We start from the raw sequence: 16,906 nt of genomic DNA, 5'->3' as shown, positions 1-16,906 counted from the left end.
CCATTCATGAGGCGGCTCTCATAATTCACTTTTTATGTTTTAGACGTAGTTTTAGAGAGAGAGGTTCTCTCCTCTCTCTCTCTCTCTCTTAGGATTAGGATTTAGGACTTCTCTTAGTTTTAGGAGTGACTCTCAATCCCAGGTTCTTTATTTTTATATAGTTTATGAACTCTTCCATGTTACATATAATTTTCTTAATTAATATTATTTGAGGTATTTCAATTCATGACTGCTTTCTTTTATTTACATGATTACTGCTTCCCATCTGAAGACATTTTTATTCCAGTAGATTTACTCTTTTTCTTTTGGTTTTGGTTAAGAAATCAGTAACTCAGGAGTTATCCAATTCAACAGCATAATTGTTAATTGTTATCTTGCCAATTGAATTGATCTTCAATAATCCCAATCTTTTCTTAGGAATTAACTAGGATTCAAAGATCTAACTAATTAGTCGCTTGACCTTCCCTTGTTATAGCAAAGGTTAACTAAGTGAAATTAAGATTCAACTTTCATTATTGTTGATAAGGATAACTAAATCTGGACTTCCAATTTCTCATACCTTGCCAAGAGTCTATTTTATTATTATTATTTTATTTTATTTGTCATATAACATATTCCCACCTTACTTCCTAAACCCCAATTTACAAACTCATAACCAATAATAAGAACATACCTCCCTGCAATTCCTTGAGAAGATGACCCGAGGTTTGAATACTCGGTTATCAATTTCAAAGGGGTTTGTTACTTGTGACAACCAAACGTTTGTTCGAAGGGATTTCTGTCGGTTTAGAGACTATATCTACAACGCGACTGTTTTTATGAAATTCTTTACTGGCAAAAATTCTAACGTCAAACACCTTATGATTATACACAAACACTGTAATCTTCGAAGCACATGATGCAAGGTTAGAAATATGCGGCATGTTACTTATATCTTTTAGAATAAGATTCAAGCAATGAGCAGTACAATCCTTTCGAACAATAAACCAAAAAATTAATCAACGTTCTTTGCCTTTGATCTGTCCAACCATCATCCATGAGGGTACATCCAGTTTCTTTTCAAGTAGTCCTATAGCTATCAACAACTATTTGACACTTTCTTTGGAGATTGGTTATCAAGTGAACTCTCAACTTATCATAAGAAGGACCATTATAACTAGGCCCAATGCTAGAAATACCATCCAACATATCTTGAAAAAATGGTGACATAACCACATTGAAAGAAATTCTACAATCCAAAAGCCATCTAGCCACTTACTTATCTACCTCATGAAGCGCCTCTTTGTTTTGAAATACACTTTTCATACTTGGTTGACCTCCCGGAGTTGATTTTGGTGCAAACATAGAAGGAATAATTATTTTTGCTTTCTTTTTTGGATCACCTCCAATCACTTGCTTAGATGGTAACGGACTTGGAGTTTGTTATTTTTCTTGTGCTATTGCTTCGTCATTGCATCGTCAATCTCATCACTACATTCTTCAGTAAAACTTACTTTTCTTTTACTAGTTTTACTTTTTTGAATTTCTTTCAATAAACCTTCCATTTATTTTTCTACATCATAAGGAACTTTAGAACACTTTTTAATATCTTCACCTATCTTTTCCAAATGCTTCTTCATTCTATTAATTTTTCTCCTCCAAAAGTACTCAGACAAAAAAAGCATTGGTAATAGGATTTTCCGTTTATTACTTGTAAAGCAACATATCTCCAAGTTGGATCAGTTTTTTTCCGAACATTAGAAGTTTGTGATTGACTATCGTTAGATTCAGGAGGAAGAGAAGCTTCATTCGAAGTAATAGGATTCGAAGCCGAATTATTCTCTGCATTATAATTCCTAAGTATTTCTTGGTTAATACTCTCATCCATACCTAAAAATTACCAGCAATCCAATAACAATACAATCCAATAACAATATCACAGCAACCTACTCCAACCCAGTAATCTCAACAGTCAAAATTATTTAATAATTATTCAACCTGGTAACAACAGCAAGGTTCACAGCTTAACTAAAATTATTCAACAATTATTCAACTTAGTAATAATAGCAAGATTCACAGATTAACTAATAATAATTATTCAACAATTAGTCAACTCTAGTTACAAAAAAGTTTAATACCTAGAAGCTAGAACAGAGCAGATTGAGCAAGAGGCGGACAGGGAGCTGGCGCCGACGGAACAATGGCTGTGCGACGGAGGCAGGAGGCGAGACCAGTTGCAGTGGCGACGGTGGCTTCGAAGTTCGAACGTGGTTGCGCGATGGAGGGAAAGGAAGTTGTGACGGTGGCTTCAAAGTTTGAAGTTGCGACGGCGGTGATAGCAGGGTGGTGACTGGACGGAAGTGAGGGAGGAGCTCAACGAGAGGAGGGAGAAGGAGAGTGGCTGAATGAGACTGTCAGAGAGCGATAGACGAAGGTGAATGGGTGATGCACTACTGCGCCTGCGCATTTTGGTTAGGGTTGGTTAGGGTTCCTCTAAGTCTAAGCCAAGTGGCGGTGTCTTGAGCAAAATTCAAAAAATCGGCTAGGTCCCGATTTGGTTTGACCGACCTGTTCTTGGCCGGTTTGACGGTCCAACGGTGGTTTCTGAATCTCTCGATTTTGGCATTTGACCAATTCACTATTTCTATCGGTTCACGGTTCGACCGGCTGGTTCGAATCGGTTTGCAGAACCTTAATATAGAAGAACTTAGATATCAAATTTTATATAATAAAAATAAGAATAGATTTTTTGATGCAACAAATTAAAAAAGGGACTCACTCAACTTAACTTGTCAACACCATAGTTTGGAAATTGAATCGAAGGGACTCACTCAACCTTCTAACCAATTCTCCGATGTAAGAAGAGAATGACTTAATCAACTTCACTTGTTCACACCATGATTTTATCACAAAATTAAAAAAGGAGAGTTTTCACAACTCTAATATCTCTATGATAACTACAATAATTTAAGAGGTATTTATAACTTCTTATTAATTTAAAATAAAATAAAAAACTTCTAAGCACACTAACATAAAATTCAATCTAGTAACTAAATAAACAAAATAAAAATACATGAAATTAAATTTAATATTCTAATATTTAAAAATATAAATTAATAATTATTAAGTCATAGATGAACTCTTTATATTACGAAAATTTGATACTCGTATCAAACGTCAGAAGCTGAAATTGAAAACGTTATAGACATATAGTTCTTCCCAAGAGAACTTCCTAGAAATGGAATGTAAATATTGAAATTGTGACCATAAAAATCAAGCATAAGCTTTAGAGCGTAGTTGTAAAAATCGAACCGGTGATTGAATTGGTCAAACTATTATTTTATTGGTTCATTAGTTCAACTAATGAATTATTGGTTAAACCTAGGGCTGGCAATTCATACCCTACCCGCGGGTACCCAATCCGGTCCAACCCGTTCGGGTAGGGTAGGCTACCCGACCCGCTGCGGGTAGGGTAGGGTACGGTACGGGTATGCCTGCGGGTAGGGTAGGGTACGGGTTTAGGGTGTACCCTACCCTACCCTACCCGAACCTCATATATAACACATATTTTATAAAAATTATGTATATAGTGAAGGAAGTGAGAGTTGAACCCACAACCTCCCTTGTGTTTATACTTACAATAAATGAATAACCACTAAAACTAGTTAGTTAATTTAGTAATTTAGAGCATTAGTTTTTTATTTTTTATGTTGTTAATATGTATAAAATTCGAAATGATTTAATTTTATATTTACTTTGAAAAAATTTGATATTTCTGCGGGTAGAGTAGGGTAGGGTAAGGTTTAGAATTTTAGGGTGCGGGTAGGGTTAGGGTTGAGAGATTCTCAACCCACGGGTAGGGTAGGGTTAGGGTAGGGTCCAACCTACCCTACCCATTGCCAGCCCTAGTTAAACCGATAGAACCAGTCCTATGTAAATAAAAATATAAAATAGTCAAAAATCTAAAATTAAAATGTTAAATATGTATTTTAACTAATATTTTAAAAACAATTAAGTTTCAACAAGTTATAATCCGATTATTATTAAATAAGTATATAAAATTCTAGTATTTTCATCATAATTTTTTTAATTTTATTTTTGTATGTATTATATTATTATATACTATATGTATTTATTGAAAAATAATATTAATAAATATTATATAATCAAAAAAATAATTATATTGTAATTAATAAAAATATTTGATATTTTTTATTTATGCATATTTAATAATATTTATATTAATAATTATGAATAATAAAAAATATAATTAATTTAAATATAAGTGAATAGAAAATTAAAATAATATCTAAAATAATTATTGTGAGATTTTAATTTATAATTAATAATTGGCATATGAAATAACAAGGAATAACATAGTTTAGTAGCAAAGGGAATATGCAATATAAGGACTTAGGTTCAAACTACATCTTCATTAATTTTAGAATTTTTTTTTTTTAGCGATTTGGTCGGATTGGTTTTCATCGATTTTGACCGATTTTTACCGGCTTGATCGGTTGTCTTCGAACTGAACCGAACCAATTAGGAATCTAATTCACCGATTTTTCGATCGAATTGACCGTTTCGGTCCAATTTTTACAACTATGCTTCAGAGTTTCCCCAAAACAATATGTATGATGGTTAGTGCAATAATATTTTATGGTGCCAACTGCCATGCATGGCGCTTCCTGCAATAAACGCATCTTATACAAATTACCTTGCATCTGTAAAACCTCTAGATGCGTTAATGTAAGGTTGTCACAAGTGTTCTTGACAGAAATACCAGCAAATGGATCATCGCTAATGTCTAATAATACAAAACAAAAGAACATTGGATCCACGAATATTTCAATGAATAGCTTATACGAAATCACTAATTGAAATTACCTAGTGAAAGGGTCTTAAAGTTGGAACTTAGAAGTTTTTCTTCCCCATATATTATAGTGGGGGTATATATATATATATATATATAGATATATATAAATCTAATTTTTTTTTTTTGGTCAAACAGACACCCACTCATTCACACACACTAATTTCACTAGGTATCGAACCCTGTGCAGCACTTTAAGAGCCAACTACAACTGCCACTCATACACATGCCTCAGCCACTAAATATGATAAGTAACGAAGATCCTGAAGCTTTCAGGGAACAAGCACACTACAAATTTCAATGGGACCGAGTCAAAAATGTGGCAAAAGAGACGACATAAATATTACATTTCATTGATATTCAGTGAAAAATGTTACATAAAATCAAATATAATATACCAATCATCTAATTATACCAAGTTGCATTCAACAACACTATTTAGACAGCAAGACCGCGAGAGACTACCTCCAAAACAAACAAACAAACAAACAAAAAAAGAAAAAAAGAAAAAGTAAAAAAGCAAAATACCTCAAGTTCTCGACATGACACAACTCTCTGTGCCTTCACAGGCAAAATTTGATTTGGAACATTCATTTTCATGCAAGAATTCTGTACTAATGTACAAAAACCACCTATCTTTTTTTCCTCGGAAGAAAAAAAAAGGGATACAGCAAGGATATGAAACCACCAAGAAAACTTTATATTTTGAGCCAAAAAGTGGTCCTGTATATGCTGGAACCATTGACATGCCGATGTCATCTGCAGGAATGAAACTCAAAAACTGCACCAGTAACCATGAAGCTTGAGAAGAAAATCAAGACCTGCGTACATCCCCTGGCCATCTGGCTTCATAATTCGCGAGGGAAATTATTGATTTGGCCTTCTTCCAGTGTATCCTTGCCATTCAACTTGTAAGCTATCCTTATGCGCATGACAAGATTTTTCTGAAAAAAAAATAATAATAAATAATAAAAGGAGCAGTTGTTAGTAATCTAGTCTTCTCTAAGGCGCAGTTATACATATAAATGTGCATATGGTAAAAAACCTCAGAAATCAGCACATGCATTCGCAGACAGGCAATACTCAGAGAGCATAAATAGAGAAAACGGAGGGATATTAAGAAACAAAGAAAATCAGGATTTTCCTAATGACTAATGAGAGTTCAATTGCTTGTCAATAATGAAAAACATATTGCAATTTGATTGTTATTGAACCATGTCACATTCTCTCTGTCTTTGACCATCCATCTACAGAGTAGGGATCACTCAAATTGACCCCATGAACAAACCAGTAGCAATTTTGCAACACAAGCTATCAGTTTGCAGCAACGTGCCAAATGACAATAATTTAAAATTAAGCAATACTAACAAAGAATTACCTTTCCATGTTGGCTGTTGGTGACTTTCAAACTTTGTGTCACGGATCCATTTCCAGCAGCAGGCAAAGTATTGCTACTAGCTGGATCTAAGTGCAGTTGAAGAAACTGATTCAAAAGAACAATAGATGTAAGTACTAGCTGATGAAAGGAAACAGAACAGGTGATAACTGATAAGAGATTGAAGTTCCAAAAGAGCATCCAGTATAATAATGAGTATGAAATAACTAACACATGTAAATTTATAACACCCAAGTTAAAGCCACTAATCAGACTATACAAAGCAACTTCTTTAGTTGTAGCAATTAGCTAGCAGTACACACAGCAAGCTCAACATCATACTGACTGCCATACCTTTGGAACTGCTGCCTGGAAAACAAAGTCTGTATAGACAGTAGAGGACAAATTCGTAAAGGTAGCCTGGATATTTGTTGTTTCTGGGTTTCCTGGTTGTTTTGAGAAACTGAATGTCAACCTCAAGGAGCTACTCTCATATGCTGTTATGGATGGATAAACTGGTCCATTGTTTTCTATTCAAGATTGGAGAAGGTGAGTAATCAGTATTTTGACAAAATTCAAATAAAGATAATGCCGAAATGTTAAACAAAGTTACAACCTTTGGATGGGCTGGGACCAAAACCATCCAATAAATCCATCATAGGAGCAGCTCCAGCATTTGAATTTGCTCTTGAAGAAAGCGAAAGTGATGAAATATCATCTAATGGTGAAACTGGAGATTTGCCATTTGTATTGGAAGATAAAATGTCAACTGTAGATGAGCTGCTCTGTGCAGGTGATCCAACGGACAATAGATCCAAAAGAACATCTGTCCCACTTTTTGAAGGTTGACCTGCACCTAAAAATGCAAATACAAGTCAGACCAGATATAAATGTATTAATCGAGTCACAGTGCAATTGACTAAAGCCAAATTCTAAAGCGCAATTGACTATGCAGTTCAAGCTTCAATTGAGTTTGATCAAAAGCTCAACAATTAATCCGTTGTGATTTGTGAGCAAGGCCTTTCTACAAGGTTTTTCCTACAGATGAAGTGGATCAAAAACTAAAAAAGGCTTCATATATTATGAAGTCAGTGCTAATTTATCTCAGCGTACAAGCAAAGCCTGTAATTATGAGATGGAAAAAAGATTTTGTTCTCGGGAATCATAAAACACCAACCTGATTGTTGAGGAGCTGGTGACAGATCAACACCAAGAAGGTCATGAAGAAGATCACCACCAGAAGAACTAGGTGCTGGAGCATCATCTGAACTTAGATCGAGTAGATCTATAAGTGGAGCTGCAGGTTTAGCTTCTCCATTTGGAATACCAACTGAAGGCATTGTTGTAGTTGAAGCTGCACCTGGCAAAGACCCAGCTTTCCTACCAATAAAAGTTGCCTCATCCAAAACTGGCATCCTTTCTACAAGAGTAGACCTGCACAAAGATGGAAATTTTCTCAAAAAAGGATTCCTTTAATGACACAATAGTAGAGATCTGGCCTTTTGATTTAATATAATAAGCAACTTAAGAAAACTCACCTAATATTCTGATGCTTTGCTAAAATTGAATTGAATTCTATAGCTCTCTGCTGCAATTCAAGCATGAGGTTCCCTTTGAACTGAACAATGATTTCCTTGATCCTCCTATAGCCATGCCCAAAAAGATAGTAAAATTTACATGTCAAATACATATACAGGAAGGGAATAAGCCAGAACTAGGTGCATAGACTTTAGCATGCATGATACAGGAGATAGGATATGGATGGAAAAAGAACCCCTGATTCGGCATAGAGATCAACTTGCTTTCATAAATATTAAGGTCTTAAACTATCTAACTGGTCTAGTGAACTTCTACTACAATATTACCATTCTGACTCCTATAAAGCAAAAAGGGAGGGGGAAAAAACCCATCACAAGGTATGACAATAATAATAACCACCAATTTGAAAAGCCCATCATACTCTGAACATGAAGGAAAACGTGAAGAAAACTTTAATAGGGCAACCAAAGCCATTGCTTTTGTGGTAAGATCTGATTCATGGCGTTTTATAGCAATCTCCAAGACATCCACAGCATCCGACTCAGTCACCTGCTATGAACCAATTGTACGAGATAAAAGATCAAATTAAAATATTTTATGCAATAAAAGATCAAATTAAAATATTGTGTGATAAAAGATCAATTTTGTTATGCCTCTGTCTATAAACAGTATGGTTGTATATCGGCATATACAAAAATCTTACATGTAAAAGAAATCCCAGTATTTACCCTTGTTTCATTCTTTACAATAACAAGGAAGACAACAGAAACAGGAAAAGAACAAGATAACTTGTTATAACAGAAAGTAATAACAAAACTGAGGAATTTTGTTTTCTTCACAACATCATCATGCATCATCCAAATAGGAAAGAAGGGTACTGTTAAAATTTTTTACTTGAAGCTCTAGAGAACAGTACAATATGTACATCAACTTGTTAATCATTTCATATGATCGATTACATTAACATAACATCAACTTCTTAAATAGTTGCTTGTGAGTCAAATGCTTTATCATTTTCGTACAACATGAGACAACATATACACATATCTATAAAGTTTCAGGCAAAAGCATAATACTCACCGTAATTGGATCTTCTATGTCAAGCATTCCAACATTATTGACTAATAAGTCACCATACTCTCCAATGCACCACACTGTAACTCGAACTAGAGATTCCTGATGAAAAATATTAGCAATGTTACTTTATGAATGACATATTGACATCAGAAGCAAATCCACAATATGCATAGATATATCAAAGAATTAATGACCACCTGTTCAGCTGATGTCTGAAATGCTCTGTATAATGCTCTTACGGTATATCCATGAAGCTCAGTAGCATTTGTTATTACAACAATTAGGGCATGCCATACTTCATCTTTTACATAATTTCCAGCCTACTAACAAAGGATAAATATCAATACTTGCACTCATTATATAACTAACTAGAATGACCAAATGCACAAACAAAAAAGAGGCTCACTATTGCCACTACAAGCACCAAAACAATGATAATAATAGTAAAACAACCCAATGATTGAGGCTCATAAGACAACAAATTCAGTTTTGTGGACAAGGTTCGTGCACCAAAAAATATTTAAATATATTAGGTGATATTCTGGTCGAAGTAAGTTGTTTAAAGACATGAAATTAGAATGACACATATGCAGCAATATGAGAATCGATACCTCAACTGCAAAATCATATAAGTTATAATAAGATTGCACATTTTTTTGTATAATAAGTTGCCATGGCAAATCAATTTTTCTAAAGATTGGTGCATACCAAATGTAGAAATGAGAAGAACCATAGCTATCACATGAAATACACATCAATGCGACGAATATTTTTTTAAAAATAATAATAAAATAGACATGGGCCAGTTTGGCCTTGAAGATTCCAATTCAGTACAAAAACTTGTCTCTTATATTTATACCTCAGACAGAACCTTGAGCATCTGATCAATGTACCAGATCTTCTCTGGGGAAAACCTGAAGCAAAATTAATAAATGGTAATCAATAAAAAACTAGACAGGTGCAATTTAAAGAAACTCTTTTCAACTCACTCCTTACCGCCGCTGTTTGCACAAACAAAGGCCTTACCCCAGTCAATCGTCTAACTACTAAAACTAAATAGACAGTGGAGTATCAAAGATGAAGACCACATAAAAGAGCCAAACGGCTTCTTTTTCATTTTCGCCAAATAACAGATAAGAAGTTGAAGAGAAACAGCAATATTCAAAATGCAACGATTGAAAGATCAACACAGAGTATCACTAACATGGAAACAATAATATAGTTTCTAAAATAATTAATGACAATAAAAACTGTTCCAGTAACATATCAAATAATCTTATATTTAGAATATAAAAATGGCAATGGAAATTATTGACTAATGAAAACAAACAAACAAAAAAGTAAGAAAGAAAAGACATGAACTGTGCAGTTATTCTATTTGGCAACTCAAACACACTGCTTCCCTGCATCCCTGACCACATAAAGAAAATAAACAAAAACAATCATTGTATGCTTAAAAGGCAAAACATTCAGAAAAAAATTACTCACTTTGAAACTATGGAGCAAATTTTGGCTGTAAGGTCTCCCCTGAAATCATTTTCACTGACTTCCAGATAATCTATTAGTTCTTTTGCTAATGGCTTCACATTTGTTTCATTTACCAGAACGTAAACAAGTTCAAGTGCTCTTTTCCGAATAGAAGCATCTGAATCCTGAAGCAGAAAGTCCAGTCAGCAACTACTCCACTTGTTAAAAAAGCTCAACTTTGTTATTAACGAATAACGTGGACAAAGAAAATTATTGTAATACCTTTACACACTCCAGAATTGTTGCACGGTGCCTCTGCACTGCCTGACCATCAGCAGTTACAGCCTTCATCAGCATATTTAGTGCCACGTATCTGAAGAAAGAAAAAGGAACAGCAACATTCACTTCAAGTTAAGATAGAATAACAATTTATCAATAATGAAAAATGCATAGGAACGGGAGAACACAAAAAATAGAATAGCAAATTATCAGCCATTAGAAAGTACTAAATTAAAGAAACTGATCGACAAATTATATCCCTCACTCCTCCCCTCACCGGCTCACCCGATATTCATCCACTTAATAATTTAACAGTTACAGGTGCCTTTTCTTAAGTCAATATCAAAAGACACAACATTAATCACAACATATATATCTCAAGTAACATACCCAAATGTTAGACTACTTACAAAATAAGTTTGACAAACAGAAATTTGAATAGCAATAAAAATTTTAGAATACAACCAAATCCACTTGCTGAATGAATTAGCTGATTAATCTAATTCCAAATCTACTATTTGTTATAATAAAGCAAATGTATGGCCAATAAAACTAGGATCCCAGTTCTATTAATTTTAAATACTGCAGATCGAGGAATAATAGTGAAATTGGTAAGACAATAAACGCCTGCTCAAGCGATTGACTGTTCAGTTTACTGTGGCAGTTTCATCAGCCCCCAATCATAGTTGAAGTTTCCAAAAAGGAAAATGCAAATATATGACCAGCATGATTCCCAGAAGGTTATACTCCTTAAATCTCAATTTAGTCTGTTTATCTTACTACCTGCCGGAAGACTACAATTTCAACCTTTTACAATGAGAAACACGTCTTAATGGCCAACAATAAATTGAACATTTTTATACCAGTTATATAAGAGTCATAGACTAGAGCTTCTCTTAAATTGTAAGCATACAAGGATATACACTGAAAATTGATTATTCTCTCATTCAGTGCAAACTACCCAGAAGACAGACTTGGGAGGATAGATTGAAAAATAATCTAGATATCCTAATACTGAAAAGAATAATACTAACAGTTCACTGTCCCTTGAAATTACCATATGAGAATGCTTGAAAACATTGAATGATCAGTCCTAGTGACAGTCAGAAAACACATCCTAAACTCTTGCAATTCAGTGGACTGCAATTGGAAAAGAAATTTTAGGACACGACAAGTGATTAAATATCGAGCTTCTTTTACCCCATTTATAAGAGGAACTTACCAAAGTTAGCACCTAAGATAGTGGTGTTTTGTTACTCTTAAAAGAAGTTTCTCCGTTACTTATCAACGAAAAGCAATAGCCAAAAACAAACCTGATATTGTTATCACGGTTCGACAAGAATCTTCCCAGGCTGTTGATGGCAAGAACACGCAAGCCTCCATTATCTTCAATGCTCATAATTGTTTGAACACATTCATATAAAATGGCGTTTCCTGCAACTTTATTTGACTCAGTCTTTGTAGCCACCTAAAGAAATAGCAGGATTACAATTATCAACCTAAATTTCAGAAAGAGATAGCCATTAAATAATCTAAAGACTAAGTAACTCATTCACCTGCATAACCTAGATTTGGTAAACAATAAACAATCTAAGAACAGAAATTTATGATCTGTATGTTGACTTGATTATCTCAATGAGTAGTTATATCTAGTTCTCTATGTATGTAAACATTACTTGGTGAGGTAAAAATATTGGAGCACCAAGCAGTAACTACACCATAATATAATTAAAAAATCACAATTATTTGATTAGACCCTACCCAAAAATAAATCAGCACATTCCTATGCAGCTCATTATGATTTTTTTTTTCCCTCCCCTCCCAAGCAAGCCAGCATCCAAAACACATACCTTAATCAAATTGCATTTAAGTACAAAATATATCCTAAAAGCATATATGGTTTTCAACATACAGGGTTGTACAAAGAGCCATGCAGAAAATAATAACTAAATAAATAACCCAATCACTGCAGAAGAGCAAAATGGTAATGTCATGCTATAAAACCCTGCATATGCAACTAACCTGGGCAAGTATGTCATTCATAGAGTCGCTAGCATCAGCATCACCTTCGCCCAGCACTCGCAAAAGTTTAAGCAATCTGATATGGAGAAATGGGTCTGTGATGCCAGCAATATCATATTCTGGTGAATAAGGACTGTTTGCTAGATCTCTAAGAGTTCTGACCAAAACATCTGTGCATTTCTGTAACAATAGTTGAGTGAATATTTGCTTACCAAAAAAACAAAGAAAAGTAGAAAACAATGACTGGCCCAAATCAAAGCTTGTAAGAGTTTTCACAAGATGATATCAGAGATAAACTTTTACATAATTAATTACATATATGAACCTTCTTTACCTGCCTTTGCATAATCATACACTACTTATAGAAAACAGCTTTACTTGCACATGCCACTAGAAACTGTAAGCTAGTCTTTGAAAAAATGTAAACACAACATAATAATAGCTTCTGGAAAAAGCTCAAACACTATTTAAAAATAAAATAAAAATTACAAAAACAAATGTCAAATTATACAAAGCAGTTACAGAATAACTTAATTAAATTTCCCAAGACTTGTTCAAGAATACACATGAATTATAATTCACAACTACCAACATGACTCCTAATGTACATAAATAAGCTGATATTGCAGTGTAGAAAATTTTTCCATGCTAAATCTTTGGTAGAAAAGTTTACTTTATTTATATCATAATGGGTTTTGAGGTCGAGTCGGGGTGACTATAAAATTGGCAACATATAAGAAATATGTAAAATTACCTTTCGAACATGTTCAAGGGCTTCTGGGCTAATTTTACACAGATCTGTACAAAGCTGAACCCCAGTGATCAAAACTCCATGATGCTTCTCCCTTAGTAAGGCAGTAGCAGAATTGATAAAATTTTCTGCCAAGTCTGGAACTTTCTTGATGATCCTTATAGAACATAATGCTGCCTATACAATAGTGAGCATAGTTATTTGACAGGAATGAGAAAAATGATAACTCAAGAGTTCTGGTTTTTCCTTTTTTTTTTAAAGATGGTAAGACAAGAAATCTTCCTAAGAAGGCAAGAGCTAAAAACATAAAACAGAGAGAGAGAGAGAGAGAGAGAGAGAGAGAGAGAGAGAGAGAGAGAGAGAGAGACCATGAAACATAGATTTCAAGTCTCTCAAAAAGAAAAACAAGTTACTTTAACTAGATAAAAATAAATTGTCGTCATGAATTCACAATGTGGAAGAACTTTGTCACAAGTTCACAATAAAGGCATGAATGCTTCATGGTTTATTCTTCCCCAGAATACATAAAAAATTCATATATTCCAGAAGAGAACCAAGTCTGATGGAACATACGAAATAAATGAAAAGCAAGTTACCTTCTTCCGAATATTTGGGTCACGAAATTGCAGCAATCTTTCAACCTCTGGCGCAAGATCACGAGCCATTTCTGCTGAACAAATATTTCCTAAAGCACAAAGAGCAAGTCCCACTATATACTGATTTGTGTGATTAAGATCTCTGAGATTCAGTCAAGGCTCTACTATAACCCATTATTGGAATGTTTCCCTTAGATTTCAGTACAAGATCAATGCCAATAGCAAATTTATAAGGTGGAATGTAAATGTCAAGGAATAAAAGCAATTGAAACTTTGACTAGAAACAGGATACTGTTTTAAAGAATTGGTGACCAACATTAGAACTTCTTGTCTTTCATCAAGTAGCAACATGAGGCCAAGGTAACCTATTCTCTTCTCCGGAAATCCAGGTGATGCTATCAACTTGAGGCATTCCATTTGACCAAAATGAGTGGGGTAGCCAAGCATGTGGATAAACATTAGCTTAGCCAAATTCCGATGCCTATAATCTTGATCATTTTCATTTATTGCAGCACGAATGGCAGCACATTCTTTTCTAACTACAGCACGTTCTTCGGCTGCAGTCTTGGAAGCACGTATGGCCCGAATCATGTCCCTATAAATTGAGATACGAAGCAGTAGGTAAAAGATACTGAACATAATTCAAATTCAAGATGAAATGTTAAAGAGTTAATGACCCATGCAATTTACAAGGAAAAGTAGCAGTGTGTTATCTGTTTTTGATTTTGCAAACTGTTTATATTTCAAACAAAAATTCAATAGTGAATATACAGAAATACATCATACACAACATCAGACATATGTAGTAAATAAAATAATGTCAGAGTCAGTGACTGCATAGGAGGATGATAATCTGCCTTTTCGAATACAATGTTTATCTTGAGAGATAACCTTAGCGTACAAGGGGATGACAAGAGATTGTAGCCATATTAATAACTACGAAAACTGAAACAAGACTGATACGGGCAAAGAATTCAAATTAGTTAAGATACCCTGGACTGGCTGCATATTGTATTCAATACTAAAGTATGTTAACTTCCTATTCGTTACTTCTCTTGGGAAATATTGATTAAAGGCAATTCTGCCTTCTTGTTTTTCTTAACCAGCTATGTCCTAGTTTTGTAATCCATCACATGATCGTCAACAGCACCATATTTAAATTCATCTAATTGGCTGTGGAACTTAGCATGGAAAGATCAGCAACATTCTATGGATCAGGGTGGCAAATAATGACCTACCTTAGAAAACCTACGTATTGCATTCTAACATCGTAAATCTCACAACCACCTGTTTCACACAGATTTCAGTTGCTTAGAAGTTAGAGCATTGGAACTACATGCTCTGCCCATATGCTTAACCCAACCAAAGGATTGATCTAAAGAACACCAAGAGAACGCTACCACTGCGGCATCTAAATGGTTTTAGAAACATAGGCAGGAACCTCAATGTTCATTTCAGTTCGGTGCACCATGCCAGATAGAAATGCCAGCACACATTGAAAAAAGCTCAAGGTAAAAATTTCCACTGATAGATTAAGACACAGTACGTACACTCCAATCCAGCTAAGCACATCAAAAACCCAATCCCCATCGAAATCGCTAATCTCACAAACCAGAATCCCACAAATCGAACTCCAAAAAATACTAATAGAGCAATTTAAAAAGAATACTAACTAGACCTAATCCGAACTTGACCTAATAATCAATCAACACCTTTTTTCTTTTCAGAAATACGAAGTTCAATCCTACTAGTAGCTAAAAAACCAGCACATTTAACTAGCCAAATTTACCATGCACTTGATCCAAATGAAACACGAAATGGAAGAGAAGAGAAAGATTGATTTTCCTAACCTCAAGCGGGTTCCTGAAGAGAAGGGATTCATGGCGATTGATCAATCAGGATCAAATTGCGGAGAAGGAAGGGAGGAATGAATGAATCGGATGCGAGATCAATCGGGTCGAGAATCCTGACCCGGTAACGGAGATCCAAATTGGCGATGCCAAGAAGAAGAAGCGAAACGGAAAAGCAATTAGAGATTCGGATCTGAAATATAAGAAAGTGTTATGTGAACTTTTTTTCCCTTCTGTTCTTTTTTTTTTTTTTTGTTTCAGGGAAAAGAATCAAGTCTAGCAGGAACACCACCACCTTCCTCTTCTCTAATTTCTAATTTTCTCTCTCTCTCTCTCTCTCTCTCTTCCACTTTATTACAGTCATTTTTTCAATTTTTAACGTCTGTTTTAGTTCTGCGATTAAAATTAATTAAAACAAAATAATGATGAGACAAAAATTATAGTACAGGTCAACTGTTGTAAAACTTGCACTAGATTTTTCATTATCTGATTTCTTTTCGGTATATAAATTGACAAAAGACTGTTGTTAGGATGGGAAGAATTTGAAGGAAAAGAAAATTAAAAAAAAAAAGAAAATAAATGAAAAAATAAATTTTTTATTATTTAGATGAAAAAAATAAAGTGAAAAAAAAAATATGAGACCTATTAAAATATTTTTACCTTAAAAATAAGATGAAAATAAAGATAAATGTGGTAAATATTAATGAAATTATATATTTATCTCTTATTATTAATAAATTATAATTTATATATAATATAGATAAATGTATTAATATAATTTTATACTATTATAATTTTTTGTTTTCACTATTTTTTTCATTCAAAAAAAAATTCTCTCAATTTTCTTTACATTCTATCTATTTTCTCTTTATCCAAACAACATATAAATAGTTCCACTTTTTTTTCTATTTTTTCTCTTTTATTTTTTTATTTTCTTTTCTATAAGTAAAAAAGAAAAAATAATTTTACAAAATATTTAAAATTTCTAATGGTAAAATAATGTGTTTAGAATTTAAATTCTTTTCTAGAAGAAAATTTAAATTTTGAAAAATTTTAATTAAAAAAAATCTGGCTATTAAAACTAAAAAAATTTAATTT

The 16,906-nt window shown here is 33.7% G+C and overlaps 1 protein-coding gene across 2 annotated transcripts; it reads right to left on the bottom strand.

Annotated features, from left to right (window-relative positions):
• Positions 1-5,172: 5,172 nt before the first annotated feature.
• On the bottom strand, positions 5,173-16,289 carry LOC112750040 (AP-1 complex subunit gamma-2). Of its 2 annotated transcripts, none has more exons than XM_025798544.3 (18): positions 15,809-16,289; positions 14,251-14,553; positions 13,959-14,100; positions 13,366-13,539; positions 12,612-12,791; positions 11,903-12,057; positions 10,593-10,683; positions 10,332-10,495; positions 9,703-9,757; positions 9,041-9,163; positions 8,847-8,942; positions 8,188-8,315; positions 7,766-7,870; positions 7,405-7,661; positions 6,844-7,083; positions 6,582-6,757; positions 6,231-6,335; positions 5,173-5,796 (listed from the first exon to the last, which is right to left on the bottom strand). In XM_025798544.3, the coding sequence occupies exons 1-18, from the start codon at positions 15,838-15,840 to the stop codon at positions 5,701-5,703; spliced, it is 2,622 nt and encodes an 873-aa protein (XP_025654329.1). In that variant the 5' UTR covers positions 15,841-16,289; the 3' UTR covers positions 5,173-5,700. The 2 variants fall into 2 exon arrangements, with proteins under 2 accessions (XP_025654329.1, XP_025654328.1); XM_025798543.3 differs by having other exon boundaries at positions 8,188-8,318; positions 15,809-16,280.
• Between the last annotated feature and the right edge of the window lie 617 nt (positions 16,290-16,906).

Source organism: Arachis hypogaea, chromosome 15 (assembly GCF_003086295.3).
Source record: "Arachis hypogaea cultivar Tifrunner chromosome 15, arahy.Tifrunner.gnm2.J5K5, whole genome shotgun sequence".
Classification (NCBI taxonomy): Eukaryota; Viridiplantae; Streptophyta; class Magnoliopsida; order Fabales; family Fabaceae; genus Arachis; species Arachis hypogaea.
The sequence above is the reverse complement of the archived record's forward strand: the minus strand, read 5'-3'. Positions and strand labels throughout refer to the sequence as shown.